Source organism: Apis mellifera, linkage group LG9 (assembly GCF_003254395.2).
Source record: "Apis mellifera strain DH4 linkage group LG9, Amel_HAv3.1, whole genome shotgun sequence".
NCBI classification, from domain to species: domain Eukaryota; kingdom Metazoa; phylum Arthropoda; class Insecta; order Hymenoptera; family Apidae; genus Apis; species Apis mellifera.
This window is the reverse complement of record NC_037646.1, coordinates 11,776,882-11,799,499: the sequence shown is the minus strand read 5'-3', so window position 1 is coordinate 11,799,499 and position 22,618 is coordinate 11,776,882. Positions and strand designations below refer to the sequence as shown.

Below are 22,618 nucleotides of genomic sequence, written 5' to 3'. Positions count from 1 at the left end.
CACATGTGTTAGTCACGCCACTGGTGTCCAATCGTGTACATTCCCTATGACGACAGTTGCTAAATATAACTCGTATATATCTAGGCCGATCGCAACCGCGAATTATCCACAGTCGTGCGCCGGCAGCCGACGGAGAAGGACGGTGTGGGGCGTACCGGGACATTGTGTTGTCGTTTGCATAGAAAAGGTAGGACCCGTACACGCACCTAAAACAACCGTCTTCTCTGCATGTGATAAAGCTCTTTGTAGGTCGAATACATGGCTATTCTTAATAATATATATATAATGTAGTTCGGAAAGTGTAATAAGATGTACTGAAGCTACGGGAGAAATTTTATTAGGCTTTTTCATTAAATTGTCAAGTATTTTAAAATTACAAGTACAATTTATTACATTATAAATTTAACAATGTTTATTTATTGAAGTATCGAATTTTATTTATTTTTTTCTTTGGAGATATATTTTGAATATTGAATATTTGTCAAAATTCGAAAGAGCTTAAAAGATTATCGACTAATTCTTTTATCATTGAAACATAAAATAATGTTATAAAACAGATGACAAAATTATTAGCTGTAATATTTATCGAAGAATACCGCGAAAATTGAGTTCACAAACAGTCAAGGTCGTGCGACTACTGTTGAGTTGAGTTTTATTACGAACATGTTGCATTATTACGACAAGAATCGAGAGAAGAATATGTTAAACGATACGAAACTACATTATCTTTTTCTGAGAATATTTTTCTATCTGAATTCTTATTATATCTTCCTTATTATATATATTTGCGAACGAATATTGTTGATTAAAATCGCAAGAATGATTGTTTTTCATAATTTTTTAAAAATGATTCGAATAATTGTCGCACAATTCGTTTTTATAAATATGAAGTTAGCTGTATAGTCGAATATCGTTTATCGCATTCAAGCGATACGGATCGAAAGAAGTGCAGCAAAGATCATTCGGACAATATTCGCGAGTATGATGGAGGCAATAAAATGAAAAGTGTGTCGTTCTTGCGATTTGCCACAATATAATGGTTTCGAGAATTTCTTGATTGGCATGGACTCATGACACCTGAGGATGCACCCGTAATACTGCATGATTAGTGTCACGGAGAACATCTGATGTAGTGGGGAATCTTAAATATAGCAAAACAGAACATTGGCAACATTGTCACGAATCTAGTAAAGACTATATAACATCCTCACACGGTACCAATGCTCCTGATTGCACAATATTTTACTCCGAACTAAACATTCAAAGTATATACGTATATAAATATATAAGTATTTTTTTTTATGATATTTTTTAGTTTTTTAATCTTTTTTTACGATATTTTATATTATATATTTATAGTTTTTTATAGATGTATATATTTTATGTATGCATTTATAATATAAAATATAATATAGGTAAGAAAGAATTTTCGAGATTTTACTATCATACAAATATCTTTTTCGCGCGTATGCGAATGAAAGTATAATGTTTATATTGGCATGTAAAGTGGAGTTAAGTAGGATCACAAATAACCGTAATCATAAAAACTCATATTACGATGGCTTAAATGGGGAGTTGCGTTTATTATGAACAACTTAGTGTTTACTGGAAATGTATGCTCGCAAAAGAACATATTTACTCATGGAAAAACAAACTTTATGAATGTCTTAATAATCTTTTATTTAAAACATTTTTTTTTTATTCAATCAATATTTTAGAACGCAGACAAAAATATCTTCTTATTAAACATTATTATTTTATCGAGCTTAAATTTTGAAAATCAATTTATGATACGATCTATTGATTCGATACCCTGATGAATATAAATCGATTCGAAAAATACATTTTCATTTTTATTTTCTAATTTGCATTTATATTTCAATAAATGATTTCTTACGGTATCATATTGAAAAGTAAAATTATTTACTTATTTACTTACAAACAATTTCTTTATAATTTTGTAACATTTTATATAAAAATTTTCAAGCAAATATCAAAAGAATTGTACGACAAATTTACAGGCGAATATAAATGCACTCTTATATAAACAAATTGTTACATAATATTCATTTGTACAATAAGATACGTTTGTATAAGAAATTTTTGTTGTTAGAAGAATAGATATAATTAATATACAGAATATATTTAATCAAATTATAATAATATCGGAAATAGTAATTAACTGAAATTTAAATAAAATCGAAAGAATAATCAATGAAAATTTTAAACAACTTTTATTATTAATTCGAACTGAATTCCATATGGAAATTTGCATTCACCAAGTCACGAATCTTAAATGTTTACTTTCATTTGTAAACTTCCTCTGTGGTTGATAACCATTATACAACAATAATCTTATCTTTGCATTCACTATGCAAACGAGCCAATCTTCCCAAGGTGCAATCTGCTAGTCGTGATAATTAGTCACAAGGTTGGATAGTCATAATAACTGCGTAACTTTTAGCATAATATATATTTCTCGTTTATAGTTGCCCAAATTTTTACACAATACTTTTCAATAAAATATAAGTGTAAATATTTGATCAATTTATCAATTTCAAAATTTTTACATTCTTAAAGTGCTTTAATAACATATGTCGATAAAAATTCAGAATTCTTGCTATTAATTATTGTTATTTTTATCAAGTATGTGCATTTTTTAATTATTTTCTTCTTTATAACGACGAAAGAATTTTATTATGAATATTTATTGGATCATTTTTTTTTATATCTTAATTTAGAAATTTAATCATCGAATGATTCGTTTTTGAGAATTATTTTGAGAATCATTAATATATAATAAATATAAATTTAAAAAAAAATTTCCTGCCTAAATGGATGATTGATTTAATTTAAAAACAAACAACGTTTTCGAAATCTTGAATATAATGGAGTAGATTTATTTATTCGAAAGGACGAGTTTTTAGAGATACATAATCAAATATAATTATAACACGATTAATTACTTTTGGTAGATCGATGGGGATTTCTCGTTCCTTTATGACCGTGACCTTAGTGACATTTGATTTCTTAGATTGTCATCGGCATCGAAATACATCTCGCCCATACAGGATCTGCACGTGTGTCAGATAGCGTGCGCATTTCCATAACGTCGAAGGCCGTCAAATATTGCAACTAGACGAATACCTTCATACCATCTGTTTATCTTCCTTTCATCATTTCTTTCTCTATATAATCTTACCGGTTTCAAACTTAATTCGTTATGCACACGCATTCGCCATTTACATTGATTTTTTCTTATCTTTTCGATTCTTATCTTTTTTCATTGCGTAGAATTATTTTTGTTGAAATTATCGATTCAATTTTTACAGGATTTAAAATTGTTAATGATTGTATTAATTTTCATAGTTTTTGAGAATTGTTTAGGTTATTAATACTTTTATATCTCTTTTCGACTCGATCGTACATTTTAAATTAATTTTATCAATTTACGAGAAAAGAAGGATAAAAACATATATATATATGTATATTAAAACGAATTATTCCAAAATCAGCATGGAACTTGGTGTATAATAGAACGCAACCTAATTGAATTTAGCGCGGTCAAGGGAATACGCGGACTCGGATAAAAGCTCTCGCAAACGGTTGATTTATTGTCGAGGGATGTGCGCGCATGCGCGTTCACGCCTAGAGGCCGCGAATTCGCGAGCCATCTTTTTACACACAGCTGATTACAAAGTCGAGAGATGATATAACTGGATTTACAAGTTGTCACAGTGAAAGAGCGAGAGATTGGACGAGGGAAAAAAGGGGATCGGCGGGGGAGGCCATTATTGTTCAAGGGCGTCAATATACCGATTAAATTTAAAATGCTAATACGTATCGTAAAGAAATGGCGAGGGAAAGGATTTACGCGCGACTCGCACGATTTTCTTCGCGTTAATATCAAGATCGAAACTCTCGATAATACTCTCGCTTAAGATAATGTAATAGATATAATAGATTCCAATTTTATCAAGATGAATCGTTTGTGAAAAATTTCAATACGCAAGTGAGGAAACATCTTTTTTTATAAAAAAAAAAAAAAATATCTTAAATATCGATGCGCGATAAAAAAGAAAGTGCGATTGCAAGATTGATTAAACAAGTTTTCCTAGATACTTAAAGCGTTCTAAATTACTCCACGCTCCTTCTCGGATCAATGAGTACATTGTTCGATTTGTTTCATTCGTGGGTGAGATAGGTATCGATCTCTTTTACTCTTATCGGAGTAGATATTTCGCACGATAAAAAGAGCTTTAACGTTCTTATTACAATCGTAAAAAGTTATCTATACTTGCAACTATGATTCATCATAAAATTTATAACAGAAGTTGTAACGTTTCGATCTATATATATCGAATTCTTCTTAAATAATCTTTTTGTTTATAATTTTTTTCTATACTATAGAAAAAAAAAAACTGCAGATTTTTCTGATATGGAAATACAGCGAAATATTTGTCTTTCATAGTTAATTATATTTCATAAATAATTGTTTTCGAAGGTTATTTTATAATTTGTGCAGAAATTTGCATAGTAGCGTGCAATCTTTCGCATAACGAATTGACGATACAATAGATAAGGGGAACGAGGAGGGGGAAAAAGGTAGGAGCATATTAGTTTAATGTATTTTATCGGGGTCTATTGTCGATAATGTATTGTAATTATGATATTGTGCATTACATAAGTACACGGAGGAAAAAACGCGGCATTTTGTTCTTTTAATGTTTAGTAGCATTTTGTAATAGCGCAAGAATTTAAACGGGCGAAATAAAAAGTTGAAGTAAATTTTTTATCACGGAAAACATTTTTTACCCCAACGCAACGCTAGAATTTCGAATTGAGTATAAAAATTAGCTTTAATAAAAGAATATCGTGAAATTTGAATATGCAAATTAATTAATTTATTCCGTGCAATTAATTTATACTTAGGCGTATAATTTTTTCGTTGTTGCAACAATTTTCTATTTTTATCCAATTATTTCATAGCGCGTTCAAAAGTATACAATTCTTAGTGCACTATTTTCCCCGTGTTAATTATAAAAAGTAATTTAGATAATACTCGACTATCTCACTTTTCACATCTTTTCACCAAGTTTCTTCCTTTATTATTAATTTTGAAATTCTTGGATTCGATATTTAATGCAACAGTTACACATTTAATTTGGTGATAAATCAAGCATTAAGTTATGTAAGAATTATGCTTAAATTAGTATTTTTATTACTTACGATATTTTATGTCGTCACATGAATTTATTCGCTTCGATGTGTATATATCATTATATAATTACACGTACGCCTAATTTTATGAGATTTTCCATCATTTTATATCTACAAATTTATCAACATTTGATAACTTGATACTCACAATGAAACTTTTATCAACTTTTTAACGCATTACGTTTTTATTATTATTATTATTTTTTAATACAATTTTATCAACCTCTACGCAAGATAAGTTAAATATTTCATCAAAGCTATCGTGAAAATATTCAACAATTCTTTGCACTTTCTATAGAGGGGGGGGGGAGGGGTGAAATTTTACGGGAATCTTTTAATGGCACATATTTTACGGGGAATCGAGTATTCCAACGGCATAAGGGCAACAATATTCTGCTCATCGTTAATTCATCGTGAATAAACGGCGACAAATCTGTGTCACCAGAGATCAAAGCGAGAATTCGAAGTGTGCATCGAATACTTCTTTAAATTGTTGTCGACGTATGTGTATCCGGAACGATTGTAAATATATATATATATATGACGATAATTTCATACGAAATTACCGTTGGTTGCCATATCATCGTATTCGAACTATTGAAACAGGAATAATTTAGAATCGGTAGAATTAGTGACAATAATCGTAAAAATCTTCGCGACCGAACGTCTTTATTTCAATTTATTTCTCCGTTATGGAATTCAACGTCAATGAAATTTACTATCTTCGCTTTTGAAGAAGGAGATAGATTTACGGCGAGTGTTACCAAGTCGATGTAAAAATTATTTCTTGAAAAATTGGCAACTTTTGCCACGTTTCGCATTACATTTTCATATCATTATAATTGAAATATTGATCACTTTTATAGATCGAATACGACTTTCAAAGAATTCCACAATCTTCTTTAAAATCGTACAATATTTCAATAAAATACGAAAATAAATATTTGTTTCAATTTGAACAAATTGACAAATAGGATCCAATTATTTTTTATTCTTTTTTTTATTTTTTTAGCATCATTTCATTCATCGTTCACCGTCGTAACCGTAAAATATATCGTGGACGTATGGAAGCCACAAGTTGTGGAACATTTGCCAGCGTTCATTACATAATCTTGATGTTTGAGAAACAAAGAGAAAGAAGGATGGATACATCCTGAGGATTTCAAAGGCTGGATCGTGCACGTGCCCGCCGATCTTAAAGCTCTGAATTGGCTTGCCCCGCGAATATCCCACGATTCCACGAAATTTCCTTCTCTGGTCTCGGTTCTCGAAACGCGATAAAAACACGGTAGAGATTGCTCGATCGGCCGAGATACACGCCTCTTCTTTTCCTCTTCTTTTTAGCGAATTTACACACCGTTGAAATCCACCATATTCCATCCACTCCACCAACACTTTTCTTCCACGGTTTAAGCGGGTAATCGTTTCTTGGGTGAAAAACGGGAAAACCGTTTCCGAGAAATGATCAGAGAGGCGTTATTCAGTTCGTTGTATCTTTATTTCCATGATGTCTTCGTCGTTTTCGCGCCTCCACTTTCAAAACTTTTCAAGAAACGATTCGATTTCCTATTGGAAATTATTTTTGGTCGATTATGCTAGAGCTGTGTTTTAAGCGGGCTTGTTTCCTGATACAGAACTGAGTAAATTGAGAATTTGTTGGCAAAGTCGAGCAGCGTTGATAAATATTGGTTTAGAGAAGGCTTCTTTGGTCGAAGTGGAAGAATTGTATGAGATTATAAACAAGTAGCGAATAGAATAAAATTAGGGGAAATATCTATAAAAGGAAAATAAAAGAGAAGATTTCTCTAGATGGTAATTAATATTTCATCAAGCATTATACCATCCGTGTTCAAAGAATTCTATAAATATTTCTGTACTGTAATTCCAAGTTTCTCGCGTATCCTTCGACTACTAACAGATATCTACCGATCTGCCATTAGACGTCTGCTCGGAGAAGAGACTTATTAATCTTTATTCCGTGAACCTTCAACTATTACTCGGTCTCCGTTCGCTACGTCTATTCATCGATGTTAACTTTCCTTAGGCAATTAGATTTATCTCAAAGTCGATCACCGATCGCAACCGAGAGTTGGCGATCTTAAGGAACTCTGAGTCCCTTGAGAATACGTCCATTAACGATTTAACGAAATCGAATAATGGAAGAGTAATTTTGCCGTTTTGTTTCGCGAAGAATAGTAGTTTTTTTTTCTCCAAAATACCGCTCCTTTGTGCACCTCGGCTCTTTCAACGCTTACTGTTGATTACGAAACGATGTGTTTCAACCGTTGTGACACGTTTGGAAAATCTTACGAAAGAAAAGAATTCTTCTCTCTACGAATGGAGGATCTTGCGAACGGAAAAATTGTCGAGAAAAAATTCTCGAAGGATCTCGTATCTTTTTCTATTCGACTTTTCGGGAGAACTTTTTCGGGAGAAGGTTCCGCTCCGATAAAAAAAGAATTTGCGCCCGTATGATGCCGAGAAATGATTCTCCTCAAGAAGGAATAACAAACCCATGCGGGTTTGAAAGGCATCAATCTCCATTAATTGTTCTTTCTCAACTGTTTCTTCGAAAGAAGGCAGGCGGAGAGCATACGTAACACGTAACGATCGTTTAGAAAGGAAGAATCGTGGTCTTCGAAAATTCCAATATTTGGTTTGAAAGGAGGAAAAACTTATGAATGGAGCATTTATTCACGTTTTTACGAGCAGCGCCGCGCGCGCACTTTGTTCTGCGCGAATTATGATGTAACGTAAATGCCTCGCGATACTTGGTAAAACATTTTTGTAACGAATACAATCGAGCCTGTATTCTACTATACAAACTACACCATCATCCGTGTACAATTGCCTTCTATTTCAAAAATGTCTCGAGCCAATTACAATAACACGCGATACGTGTTATTATGTCGAAAAGAAGAAAAGAAAAAAAAGATGGATCAAAGAGTTTAAAATTTAAACGATAATAAAAATGTGCATGCACGCGTGGCATGGGAGCACGCCGTGTATATATAAATTCGTTTCACCGGTTTCCTCCTCTTCCTTCTCGCGACGCGATCATAGACAAAGCGCGCGCGAACCGGCAGCGTATGTAAATTATACGGCCGGACAACGAGCGTGTGGTCGCATTACGGTTGGACAGGAAGCATAAATTTCGTTGCGAACGCCAAACATAGTATGCGGGAAGAGCGTGCGTAGGAAACGGCAGGATCGTTCGGCGTTTTCACCAATCCAACCCAACAAATTCGATCTTCATATCGAGTCCGCTTCAAAATCTCGTTCCGACGGATTCAAAGATGAACGCGCACTGATCGAAGGATAAAAATCCCTCCTTCTGTTTCACGGTGGGTAATTTAATCCGCGGTTAAGTTAAATTTTAAATAATCTATCGGGACGGAAGTATTGATCGATGTATACGATCTTTTGCGATAAAAAAGAGAAATAGCGTTTAATTGGATCGGAATATTGATTGACCAACTCGGCAGGCCGCTATCCTCAACAATCCTCGTTTTATCTCGACACTCAATATGTTTGTTTCAACCAGTCCTCCCCCCCCCCCTCCCGTTCGTAAGGGAAGGGGGCTTGTATTAAGACACCGCGTCCATATTTCACTTTTGAGAAATGCGTGGCATCGAGTTTTCTACAAATTAGTCCGAGAGTTTTAAATTTCTCTGTATTTAGGTTATTTGTATAGGCAATTATCTCGATACTCGATACTCGTTTCTGTCAACGAGTTCGTAAATTAAAAGTTTTTTTCAGATTATTTTTTAAGAATTTTCTTCCTTGCTTCTTCTTTGCTTTACTTTTTTTTTGTTTAATTATAACACTGCTAACAAAAGTGAATCGTAACAAGAAGAAACATTTTAATTTATACATGTTGTTTCCCAAATGCAAATTTTTTACTCTTATCACGAAAAAAAAGAAAAATAGTCTGTCACGACGGATGATTTACGCTGGTATTCGCTTTTAAAATATTTTTTTCATAGAAGAATCGATAAAAAAATGATAAAGAATGTAGGATATTATTCGTAGAAATCCGCGGAATTTAATCTCCCCCCTGTCTTCCTTTTTCCGATCAAAAGAACGTGGTAAGATAGATTTAATTGTTCGGTAGCTCAACACGTGTATTTAATCGAACTTAACGCGCGGGTTTCGCCAACATTCCAACATTTGCATATCTCTGGAAGGGATTAAAAAGAACTTTGGAACTTTACGCGAAGGAGCCTCGATGCAAAACATTTCGTGCTTCTTTGAAATTTAAATTAAAACACGTATATATATATATATATTTGATCGATTGTGAATTTTTTCGAAACTATTAGAGAATAAAAAAAAAAAGAAAGAAAAAGAAAAAACGACGTAATAAATAAAAGTTGTAAGAATATAAAATGAAGTTTACGAGTTTATCAAGATGTATAAAGTGTACCAGAACGAATAAATATTATTATACATCAAGCACGGATCAAGGACAACCAAGAAACACCATCTTACCCTCAATGAATTGTTTCTATAAGAAGAGATCTTTAGATCAATGAATAGTTTGCGTAGAATCGCGATTTAAAATAAATATCGTCATGGTTCGTGATACCGGTAAAATAATTTACCGTAATTAAACTCGTATAATTGGGACAGATAGCGTCGTAATATTCTTGTTCCCCTTCGTGTAATCTTTTTTTTTTTCTCTCAGGGTCTCCCCTCTCTCTCTCTCTCTCTCTCTCAATGTGTAAAGCTAATTTCGGATTTTTTTTTTTTTCTTCCTTCCAATCCAACTCGTTTCGATCTTGATCACCCTTCTCCTTGGCGTTTAATTATCGGCTTAATTGTGAGACGAGTCGAGCTGTGCCGAAAGGTAAAACAAATTTGAAACGAAATTCTTTTCTTTTCTCTTCGAATAACATCTCGAGAAGAGAAATTGAATCTTTTTCTCGTGCCGTATTAAGATAAAAAAAAAAAGAAATGAAATCTCTCTCTCTCTTTAATATGTTGAGAAAGGAGGGTTGAGATTTTCAGAAGTCCTCTATTTTCAATTAAAATTCCGTATACGCACTTGCGCGACGATACGCGATTGATTCGTAATCGAAAAGGAGGGAAGAATCTTTCGAAAGGAAGATAATTTATAACGAGGCCCCTCTCCTCTTTCACGAGTAGAAGAATCCAGTTCCACGGCTACGAAATTTGTTTCTTTAGAAAGCGATGGTGAGCAACACTTTGACAAGCGCGCACCAACCAACCGCTCGAAGGCATTGACTTTTCGAACTCTTTTCTCCCGCGGCGACCTCTCACCTTCACCGCTAGTTGAAATCGCTTGGCCAACGCGTATTGTTCCTTCCAACAGGTTCGTGCTTTATCGTCGTTTCCCCTCGTGCATTTTTTTTACGACGGCCTTGCCTCCAATTTCACTATTCTTTTCGCTTCGAGCTCCGTTAACTCAAAGCCGGCTGAATGTTTATGAAAAAAAGTCTCGTAACCTTCTCTCTCTCTCTCTCTTCTCTCCTCTCCCTCCTTTCTTCCCCCACACGCACACAAATTGCCGCTCTACAAAATTTATCCAATGAAAATTTATCTCGCAACGATGGATCGTATCGTCGCGTCGTTATCGTAATACACTACGTACAGAAATTGAAGATAAAAGATTTCGAGAAAAATAATTAATTTGACAAATTTAAAAAAATATATATATATCTTAAACAGAAGAAAGTTGCTTATACGATTATTATATAGATATATTAATTAGAATCCGTTGAAAAATGTTTTTGGAATGTTTGTTAATTGGAATCGCGTTGATGATATTGAATTAATTAGGAGAAGAAAATTGAAAGTGTCAGCGTTAATTCCCTCGATTCTGATTTATGTACCTGCTACGAATTTCAAGTAAGATCGATATCTTTTTATCTTTTTCTCGAACATATTTTTTTAACATTTTCATTCTTCAATTCTTTGTATACAGCTATTTATATAAAAAGAAAAAGTTTATAAATATAATATAAACCGAGTTCTCTCCAAATCTTTCAAAGTTTTTGAACGAGCCATTTCACCGATTCATCGAGGTTGAGTTTATTATCGTAACAGATGATTCCATCAAAAACAGAGTCAGATCCTGTCTGTTGCACGTCACAATGTATCACACTGTCTCTTGTTGATCAAACTCGTAAACATTTCGATCTTTTGCCCTCTTTCATTCTCCCAGTTTCGACCTTCGATTCCTCCTTAAGCTTGTCAAACGCTTAAACATTTAAACCCTTCCGAGAATTCTTAGATCCACATTGTTCGTTTCCAAAACTTTGCGTTTATATTTCCAGATATCGACAGATTTTCTCTCCTCTTTCTTTTTCCCACTCTCACATTCCTCCACACCCTCGTCCCTTTCCTCTCCCGCGACATCTCCATGTTTCTTTTTTATCTCCGATTCGTTTGAGGCTGGTTTCCACGGTTTCCAAGGAACGGAGGCTCGTAAAGTGGCGAACTGGTCGCGTGTTTCGTAGGAGTTTCATGGGATTTCGATCGAGGAGGAGGAGGAGGGTGGGCTGTGGTGGTCGTCTGTTTTCTCTATTGGCGATCGGACGCGTACGTTGCACGAAACGACAGCCGTAGGAATTAGGCCGCCCACGCTTATGTCGACGACCGTACGACCGAAAAAGCACGATAAAAGCTTTCTGGCCAGATGGGCACCGGTTGCGCAAGCTCTTTCGCTCTCTCGTTACAAACGCCCCTCTCTCTCTCCCTCCTTCTCTCTTTCTCTCTTCGGTCCTGCTCGCGTTCATCGCGCCCTCTTCTTTCCTTCAGACTTTCGACAGACCACACCATAAGACTTCTCTCGCGTTATCGTCCCATCGTATGCCGTGCGAACGGAGGAATGCGAGATAATTGCGCAACGTTGCAAAACGCATTTGGCGCGATCAGTATTTATCCAAGCATCGAGGATATTTACACTTCCAATTCTTTTTCGAGAAGGGAACTTCTCGATTTACGCGATTTATCTGTTTCTTCCCGAATTAGATTTTTAACGAACCTTTTTTGACTCGTTTCGGGGGTTAATTCGATATCTGCTCAATTAATCGAGCTTCGTTCGAAATCTTCCGTTTCCTCTGTGATTCTTCTCGTTCAAATCTTTTATATACGAGGCTGTATCGAGGTGGATGGATCCATTGCTAGGGATTTAGGATGAGAAGCGTGGCACATGTTGGGAGGAGAGGTAGAGGATCGTGGAAAGATTAATTGCCATCTGGTCCTGCGCACGCGAAAGACGATCGCGTAGCCGGGATTTTCGACGCGTCCCGAAGCTTTTTGGGGGCACCTTCGATATATCGTTGCCGGTGTATTTATGACTCGTGCTCGTTACATGCCGTTTCGATGCACTATACGCTTTAAGCTCCGTGAAAAACATTCGATCACGTCTCCTACTTGTTAAAAAGCTTAGACATCTTTTCTTTGGTTTTTTTTTTTCTTTCTTTTTTTCACAATGGAAACTATGGTCCATTGGAAGGATATTGATCGAGACAGGTTTTCATGTCAGGAATCATTTCGTGGTATCACGATAATAATATTTTATTGTGTAAAAGAGTATTATTTTGAAATACGTTATTGTAACGAATGGTCCACCAGTTTGTTTTTTTGGATATACATTGTACAAGTTTAGAAGAGAAATAAGTATTGCAGAACATGGATGTTATAAATTTAATTTATATCCGAAAGAGGAAGAAGGTTGAGGAAGAAGGATGAGACGAGTCGATGGAAAAAACGTTTAACACAGAATTCTCCAGAGATACCATGAAAGGAGCGATTAGAAGGAGGTTAACTGTGAGAAAACTTTTTCAAACTTGTGAGATAACAAGCAGAAAAAAGAAAGGAACGATACAGGGATAATTTGAAAAAAAAGGGAGTCGAGGTTAAGCAATGGTTGAAACGTAACGAATAAATGATAGAAAGAGTAAAATGAATAAAAATAATTAAAAAAGAATTTTTCCTCGATTAACGTTTAATTGAAACTATGTATTTGTTGCTTTCTCAGCTCTTAGATAATCTTAGATAAATATGGAATCAATAGATATTTACAACCTGATATGAAACTGGTGTAAAATTTGCATAATGTTGATTATGTACGCGTTTTGAATACTTTTGCAATATGTTTTGCCTCTGAATGCTTTCCTTGTGGAAGAACCAAATATCTCCTACTTAATATTATCTTTTTCAACAAATATTTTTCACGTTATTTTTTTAAAAATAATATTCGGATAATGTATGGATCATTATCGAGCAAATCTTTTATTGTCGCGCACAGTTTATTTTTCCACAGTAATGGATTTTTTCGCATCTTTTTTCTCACAAAATGAAAATGAAATATTTAACCTGAACGGTAATTGACTAAAACGACAGTGAAGAAAAATAAATCGTGTTCGAGAAACGACACGTTCGGATTATCGAAGATTTACAGCAATGTAAATCTAACAGTCAACAAGATTGGAACACTGGTTTAAAAATTTTCCTTGGCTCTTTTAAAAAAATTTCCTACTCGTGACGCTTGTGTTTTTTTTGTAAAAAAAATGTTTTGCAATGCGAATCTTTTTTCAAAGAGATTTACTTTCGAATAAAGTAAATGTTTTATATAAACGAGAACTATAAACTCGTAGAACGTTAGCGACATCTATTCGAGACGAACGATTCAGAGAATGGTGAATCGATCGATATTTTCTTCCTATCCTTTAACGCATCCACGAGTTAAAACAATTATACTCGATTCAAAAACTCAACAAATATACTTTTTTCCCGTCGCGTAAAAAAGTTTCGAAAACCTCTCATCAAACACTCGATGCCTGCGTCCTCAATTCCTTCCGTGTATCGACTAATATACACACAACGGATTCTTCTTTCGAATCCTTCGAATCGCTTTTACCGACTGATTATCCCCGAACCTTCTCTACTCCCAATACAATCACCTTGAACGTGATCACCACGAATTCGAGAAGGGAACAATGGCCTCACTATGTCCCCCTCCCCCTACTCTTCCCCCGTTTGTTCACAGACAGTCGAAGATAAAATCGATAAAATTTCCAGCAGGAAAGGGAGAGCGGATTGTCTGTTGGCGCACAACGAGCTCGCTAGGTAACAATAAGTTCGTGGCACCTTGCGAATCGGAAGTGAGCTTATTATTAGGCCACACTCTACGAATAGCCTGTACCTTGAAGAGACGAAATAATGCCGCTTATAAATTTCGGAGGCATTGCGGAGGCTTTGTTCCGACCGAGATCGATCGAGAATTTTTTTACCAGAGACACATTTTTCAAGCGATGATAAATTTTAGAAGAAAAATTTTAGATTTTTTGATCATTGATGAATTTAGAGAAAGAATTATTTTTGAAAGAAAGAAAAAGGAAAAAGAGAAGAAGATGCAAAGTCGAGTGGCAACGATCGAAAGCACAGTCTCTCGAGAATTTTTGGGCGGAAGATCAGCCAAATACCGAGGTATTCGTGGCATACGTCAAAATCAAACGATTTCTATTTATACGTTTTACAACAGTATGCAGCGGCGACGGGTTCGATCGGACACCTGTTTCCATTCAAACAAACTGGGTTCTCCGATTATTATTTCAATCCATTGCATCGCTCTACGAGCTTTACATAAGCGTACCGATTACGTATTCGATCGGTGTGTTGCACTCGATCGATTATTTTCGAGAGCTTCCAAAACGATTCTCATGAATCGTCGCCATCTCCCATTGCAATTTTTTTTTTCCTTTTTTTTTTTTCTTTTTTGCTTCGATTTTACGTTCAGAGATCTCTCCCTTTTTTTTTAAATTTTATGGAGATTCGTTAGGTAACTTATGATCATTTTTATGGATTTATGGAATAAAGATTAAATTTTCTTTCTTTTAATTTTTCATCGATCGTGTTTTATCGAGTACATCGATGGTTTATTATTTCTAGAATTATGATGAAATTTCGCGTTTTTTTTAAAAATAGACACTATAGAATAATAAAATATAAAGAAAATTCTTCGAAAAAATTCGAGAATTCGAAGAAACATTTAGCCGCAGGGATATATTTTCCTCGTCATAAAATTGCACTGCACAGATATTTCTACCTTGAGGTTTTTCAAAAATCTTTAAAATTATTTTAAAACAGCAATTTATTAGCGTAATAAAGAAGAAAACAAGAAAAGAAAAAAAGAAATCTACGATCTTTTAATCTGTTCCAATAAATAACGAAATGACGAAAGAAACAAGCGTTTAGAAGGATCATGCATCTTATTTCTTTCTTTTCAAATTTAAACAATTTGGAAAAAAAAACTGAAAAAAAAAATATTCTCCAACAGATCTTGTACTTTTCGACGAATATATATATAATATTCTATAAATCCATTAAATTGTTGTTAACGTATACAACAAAAGAAGGAGCGTATTCACGTATATACAGGAAAATATTTAATTGATGCCAATTTAAGCGTAACGAGGGAAATGTATCGCTTTTGTTTCGCGATTTTGCTCGCCAGGTTATTTTCGTAGAGCTCAATTTCAAAATCTAAGCGTTCTTCCTTCTTCCACTTCGTGGCCTCGATTCGCTGGATTCCTCCATCCTCTCTATCATCATCTTTCCGTTTAATCGGTGCGAATAAATACGCGAGAGAAAATGACAAGAGGAAATTAGACCCACTCGTTCGTTCGCTTGCCGTTTCCTTTATTTGCCCGATCTTTCGCTCTTTATTTTTTTATCGTTAAAAGAATCGCGAAATAAAAACAATATCATATATCGTAATTATTTATATGCCAAGCTCATTATTATTATTATTATTATTATTATAAATATACTCGAATATTTCTCCTTCGACGAAAAAAAAAAAGAAACGAACGTGGTTCCATTTCTTTCGTGAAAAATATTTAAATCTTTCTCTTTTTCTTTTCCCTTCTTTCTTTCTTTCTATCCATCCAATTTCCTACAGATTGACATTTCTCAGATTCCACGCTCAAACTCCACTGTAGCCTCGAACACTACACTCGCCACCGAAGATTCAAAATCGGTCTTTTTCTCGTGCCAGCATATAGGTCAGTGGGTATATATACGTGTTGCTCGGCGGCTGGTCCGGCCAACGATACATCGAATTTCGTAGGAGACTGGATCCGGTCCGAGGAAGTGGACTTTTTGGTTGGTGTGGGGATACACTCGCGGCCGTCCCACGATCCTCTCGTGAGGGTCCCACTCTCTGGGAAGCGGCGGAGGAGGAGTTGCAAGGGCATTAGGCTCCGAATACGGAACGATAAAATTCTTACGAAACGTGTCTCTCCCTCCCCTCTCCCTCCGCCTCTCTTTCCCTACAATATTTCTCTGGTATAATATTCGTGCATCGAAACAAGCCACTCTCGCGAAGAAACGAGAGAGGCAGAAACGTGGAGGGAAAGGGAGGTCCCCGTTGTGAGGAGGAGAGGAGTGTTGGAGAGGAACGATCCGAGGAATTCGATGGTTGAAAACAAACCTAACTGGAGGACGTTTGCTTGTTTCGCTTTAGACGAGGAGACGGCAGACACGGGACGTGGGCCCCGTCAAAATGTATTTTTGACGGCTGTTTGACAAGCTTTTAACGTCCCCCCTCCTACGTTTCACCCTTTCCGCCTCCGCGATGCTTTTTCGCGCGTCCTGCACGCTCGCTCGTTCCGCGACTTCGTTATTTTTGCGAGCCGAATTACGTAAGCGTGCGTACTCTGCCTCTGGAAAAGGTTACCGGAAGGTGGCAGATACCGTGCGAGAGATAATGAACGCGAGAATCGTGATTTTGATTTCGGAGGCTATGGACGATAAAAGGATGGAGGGAACGGAAATTTTTGTTTTTTTTTTTGTCTTGGAACTTGCTGTGCTGGAATTTGTGTGAGTTTTTTATATATATGTAATCAAAGAGATTTGATACGTTTATACATTTGGAAATTTTATATATTCTTTTTTAATATACTCGATTCTAATCCTCGTTACAACGTTATTACTAATGACATTTAGACGTGAAATTGGTCTCACTCTGACTAATAGATAAGAATCTTTGGTTTCCGCTTCCGCTATCAACCATTTCGATTTGAATTCAACATTGTTCTCAGCATTTATTCGAGCTCAATAGCCGCGCTTTCAAGGCCGTATCAATAAACTTCTTGTTCCCCGGAAAGAAGAATGCACAATAAAAAGAACAAAGATCCAGTTAACTTTGGTAAATCGACATTAAAGCATCATTCGATAGCCTGGAAAATTTGTTAATTTAGTTTTCGTCCGAAACGAAAAAATAAATCGAAATGTTTAATTTTGATCGAATTTAAAAATATTCGAAGATAAAAACTTCAAACTTCCGCCACGATTTATTCCTCTCCGATTAATTTGGTACCCGCATCGGGTACCAAAACCGCAATTAAGGATGTTGTCATTATCAGGCGTTTGAAATTCCCCAAGAACGTAGCCGCAGACTAGAAAAATTTTTATCAGCGACAATTAATTTCGCGCTTTTCGAAGATAAGTTCGATGGAAGATAAACGAATCGTTTCTCGACAAATTTCTTATTTTTGCTTATTTCTCTTCTTTATTTTTATTTTTTTTCTTATTAAATAATTCCACGAAGCGTAATCGATAAACTTGTTTTTCTTTCGTTCCAAACGGAAATAATTATTTAAAAAACGAAGTGAATCATTATGAGATGCTAAGTCATTAATGCGATAGAATCTTCCATCATTTATAAAAAAGAGCTCCGATTTTTTATTTGTTTCAAATAAAAGCTCGACGGTATAAAGCTCAAATTTCACGATTCCTCACCTGTTCCTTGCAAAATCATCGGTTCCAAAACTTCTTATTAATTTTCGATAAATAAATTTGCGCGAACAGTCTAAATAAAAATTAGACAATTTGAAGATTTTAATTCTCCATCCCTTATAAACAAATTTTGAGGATGAAAAATTAAATTGCAAAGAAATATTTGAAATTCTTTAATAAAGAGAACAGGCGAAATGTATTATTGGGCCTCGGCCAAGAAACTTCATCCCTGTACTACATCTTATTCTCTAGATATAATATCTATCATTCGTTCTCTTTATCAAACTTGTTTAATTCTTGCGAAAAATAGCCTACAAGTTTTCGATATCTATTCGAAGAGAAAGTTTAAAAAAGTTTATTTGATAAAGATACGCATGGTTATTCGATATAAAAAACGATTCTGAAAACTGATTCCGCGACAACAAAACGGGCGAAACGAGCGAAGAGATGATATTAATTCACATCCAACCATCAACTCCAACTATCATCAACCGCACATCCGCACACTCTTAATCTCTGTTCTTGTTTCAGGTTAAATGGTAATCTAAACCGATCATGTACAACCTGAATGTGAACGTGAATCCTAGTCCGGCGGCTGCCGCGAGTCTTCTCGGTGTCGCGGCGGCCGAGGTCACACCAAGGACACCGGAAATCGTAAACTCCCTCATCGCCATGACCAATCCCTTCGAGGGCTACACGAACGAGAAGAGCAGGGATCGTACGGATTCGACTAGCAGCGGTGAGCCGAGCCCGCCGAGTGTTCAGCACACCTGTAGTCAGCTCATTAAAGAAGGTACCCATCCGGTGGTGGCCTTGATAATATCCTTCTCTCCGCGCATTTTTTTGCTATTCTTCTTTCCTTCCCCCCGAATCTCGCGATACATCCAAGGTTGTCCAGGATTTAATGCCGATTCTGATACATGGTAGGGGAATATTTTAGAAGAAGAGAGAAAAAGGGTAGGGAAAAGTATAGTTGTGATTCTTATTCTTATTTAAGTATGTACGCTGAAAGAAAAGAAATTGTAGGGAAAATTGGTAATATATTTCTTTTTTTATTAATTTTTATAAAATTATAAAACAAGAATAGGGATTAAATACTTAATCACGACACGAATGAATCTAATCAATGATTTTTTTATATACTTTAATGGATCATTTTTTATATGTATAAAAATTTTTTTATTTTCATCTTCGAAGAGAGATGAATTTGTGTGATTAAATATCTAATATATTTATAGGATTGAAGTTGACGCTGCAAACGAAAAGAAGAGCCAACGGGAGCGGGGATGACACGAAGAAAAAGACGAAGAAGGAAGACGGGAGTGCGGATGACGAGGAGGAAGAAGAAGCGGGGAACAACAATAACCGCGGTGGAGTAAGAAATCTTCACATAATGTTCTCGTTTAAACGATAAAGCCAGTCGTGATGTCCGGCAATTCGCGCTGTAAGTCGTCGTTTCATCGATTTCACGGGTTTTCCAGTCAAACCGGACATTTATTCCAATCAATTCTCTTCTGTTATTTGTTGTCTCTGATCAAGAATCCAATCGTTAAACTATAACATAAACGATAGTTTCATATCATATTACGTAGAGATATTGTAACGTTATTTTCGATTAATTGAAATAATTTTTGCAGTTAACGCCAGAGGATGAGGAGAGGCGTCGAAGAAGGCGCGAACGGAACAAGATAGCTGCTACCAAGTGTCGACTGAAGAAGCGTGAAAAAACAGTGACTTTGGTGCACGAGTCAGAAATCCTGGAAACGCAAAACCACGACTTGAAGTCGCAGATTCAGGAACTGGAGACGCAAAGGCGCAGGCTCGTGGACATGCTGAGTCTCCATGGGCCCACTTGTCTGAAGCAAGGTGGCGCAGACAATTCGTATCAACAGTTTGCGGAACCTTTGCAGCTGCCCAGTTACCAGGAGAATTTCGTCCAGCCCCCACCAGCATTGAACCAGCCTCAGAATTGTGTGACAGAATATCCGGTAAAAGTGGAAGAGTATGAAGCTGACTTTTACCGACAAGGAAGTCCATTCGTACCAACCTCGGATGCAGGTTGTACGGTCTAGTAGCTTTATCGACGTTGTAACAATGCCTACCGCGCCATTTAAAGAGTAGTTTCTTCCGTGGAGATTTGGTTTACCGATTGAAGAAGATGACACATTAAGGTTCCATTAAGAATCTAACAACGTTCGTTCGATGGTGAAAAAAACAGTTGCATGCATTCCAAGAAGACACACGAGAAAGTGTATAACATCTGTTTAATCGATGGAAGGAGGATAATTTAGGAATTTTGTATGCTTTTTGAGATTCTTTCGAAGATTCTTAGCACTTCCGGTGAACCGAATCTCCCGTTTCTTATAATCGCAAGTCTATAGCTTGTAAGTTGATTATACTTTACATAACAACGCGCTCCTATCTCTCCCTTTTTCATCCTATTCTTTCTTCTTTTTTTCCTTCTATCTCTTAACACATCCCTCTGCACTCGAAACGTTCGATGTAGAACGCTTGAAGACATTCCTTAAGAATAACCCTTTCTTGAAAGTAAGTAACCAATTCCTTGAAAATAAATACTGTGACATTCTAAAATATAATTAATGTAATCGATAAATATAAGATGTAGAAACGAATTACTTTTGCGATTACTCGATTTTATTAATATTATTAATACGTCGATGCATCGAATGTTAAAAGAGAAAAGAGAAAAGGAAAAAAAAAATTTTTTATTTTTTATTTTAATTTCTGTATTAAAAAATATTTACGAAAATTTAAAGATAGTTATTAAAAAAAGTAATCGAGCATTGCAAAAGTGTTTCGTTTATTTTAAGTTTAAAAATCGAGAATTTCTTTTTACAAATGGCGGCTCGCATCCGATGTCGATTATTTTTTATGCGACCGCTTTTTCTCGATTTACCAGTGAGAAAAAAAAAAGTATAATTTGTATAACTCAGCATATAATAAGTCTTCTGATATTGATTACGACTATCTCTCGTATATATTGGGACGTGGCTATTCGACGCGTTCTCAAAGGATACTTATAATTATATGAGCAATCGTAATGATATATTTAATACTGTGAAATGTGCATATTTTATACAAATTACATATATTATTATATACGTATACACTCGCAGACACGCACATGTCAAACACATACGCGTCATTACAATTACAAACACATGATATATATATATATATACATGACGATTAATGACAATGACCGACGACATACCTCAATTTTGTGGGTAGTTACCCTTCTTCGGTGCGTTTGCACGAAAAAAATTTTATTTTTTAATTTTCTTTTATATTGTAACTCTGATCATGTGATCGTTGAAATTTTTTAATACACGAAGTAATAGCGACAAGGATGCCAAAGAACCATCAGAAATATCGATCAGAGAATATTTTTATTTTTATTGAAAGATTATATCGGTGGAAAGAAATTAGTAAACGCACTTTGGGCTACGCTTACGCGTTCTGCAATTTACAAAAGCTAGTTTAATACTTAGCTGAATTACGATTAATAGTGAAATAGCTTTTTTTCTAATCCATGGATTAAAAGATACTTTTTATTCGTTTGGAATGTTACCGCCGATTGATATAACGAAGGAAAAGATTTTTCTTGCACTTCATAAAATGTGTGAAGTGAGATAAAGTCTTCCTCTTATTCTTCTGTCAAGAGATTAAAAAGCGTGCACAAGCATTAAGAATGTTTTTTCTTTAACACGCAGGAAGAACATGTAATAGTCACATACGTGTGGTGCTATACATATACATACATTAAATATATATATATATATATATTTATATATATATTTGCTTTTTATATAAATTTTATTAAGTTGCCCGAAGAGAGTATTTAATAGTTTAATACACATGTTAAATATATATTATCGATGTCTATTTACTAATGCAAAGTTCTGAAAGTAATAGTATATCAAATGTATTGAAACAAAGTTTATATTTATATACAAATTTTTTCTATCTTTAACATATTGAGAGGAGGAACCAAAAAAGATAATATTATTGACATGCTAAAAATGCGCAATAAATTTTAATATGCAAATTCTTTAAAAGTATTGCATTTTAAGTAAAAAAAAATATTCCGGTCGTGTTTATGGAATATTCGAAAAAATTTTTTAAATAAAAAATTAGATATGAAATTGATGGTTCTTTAAAAATAAAAGATAGAATTTATTTTGATATAATTATGTTTGCTCTATCCAATATACATACTGCCATTATTAAAATTCCAGATACAGTCGCTTATCGTATCTGGCTATAGGTTCGTTGTCTTTTTAGCAAAGTGTATTAAAAACAAAGTTTTTCTAGAGAATAAATACAAAATAATTTCAACAACAAGATAGTAAACAGTATATAAGATTTTATTCATTGTAACAAAATCGTACTATTGTCTTTTATTACTGAGTACCTGGCCATGGTTTTCCATGCGACAGCTATTTTTCTTTAGAAAGAATACATGTTAAATTGAAATTAGAAAAATGGCTGACAAAATTTTATCGTTGTAACCTAAAGAAAAATTTTATTCTTTAAATAAAAGTGCCTTCAATATATATTAATTATCTATTCTTTATTTTTACTTACAAACATTTCATAAATTTAA

The 22,618-nt window shown here is 34.8% G+C and overlaps 1 protein-coding gene across 2 annotated transcripts; it reads left to right on the top strand.

Moving 5' to 3' along the window:
* Window positions 1-77: 77 nt before the first annotated feature.
* Window positions 78-22,370, top strand: LOC408981 (activating transcription factor 3). 2 transcript variants are annotated; one of them, XM_003251024.4, is made up of 4 exons: window positions 78-187; window positions 18,523-18,730; window positions 19,230-19,366; window positions 19,629-22,370. In XM_003251024.4, exons 2-4 carry the CDS (start codon window positions 18,547-18,549, stop codon window positions 20,061-20,063), a joined length of 756 nt encoding a protein of 251 aa, XP_003251072.1. In that variant the 5' UTR covers window positions 78-187; window positions 18,523-18,546; the 3' UTR covers window positions 20,064-22,370. The 2 variants fall into 2 exon arrangements, with proteins under 2 accessions (XP_003251072.1, XP_392513.1); XM_392513.7 differs by having other exon boundaries at window positions 18,523-18,784.
* Window positions 22,371-22,618: the final 248 nt, after the last annotated feature.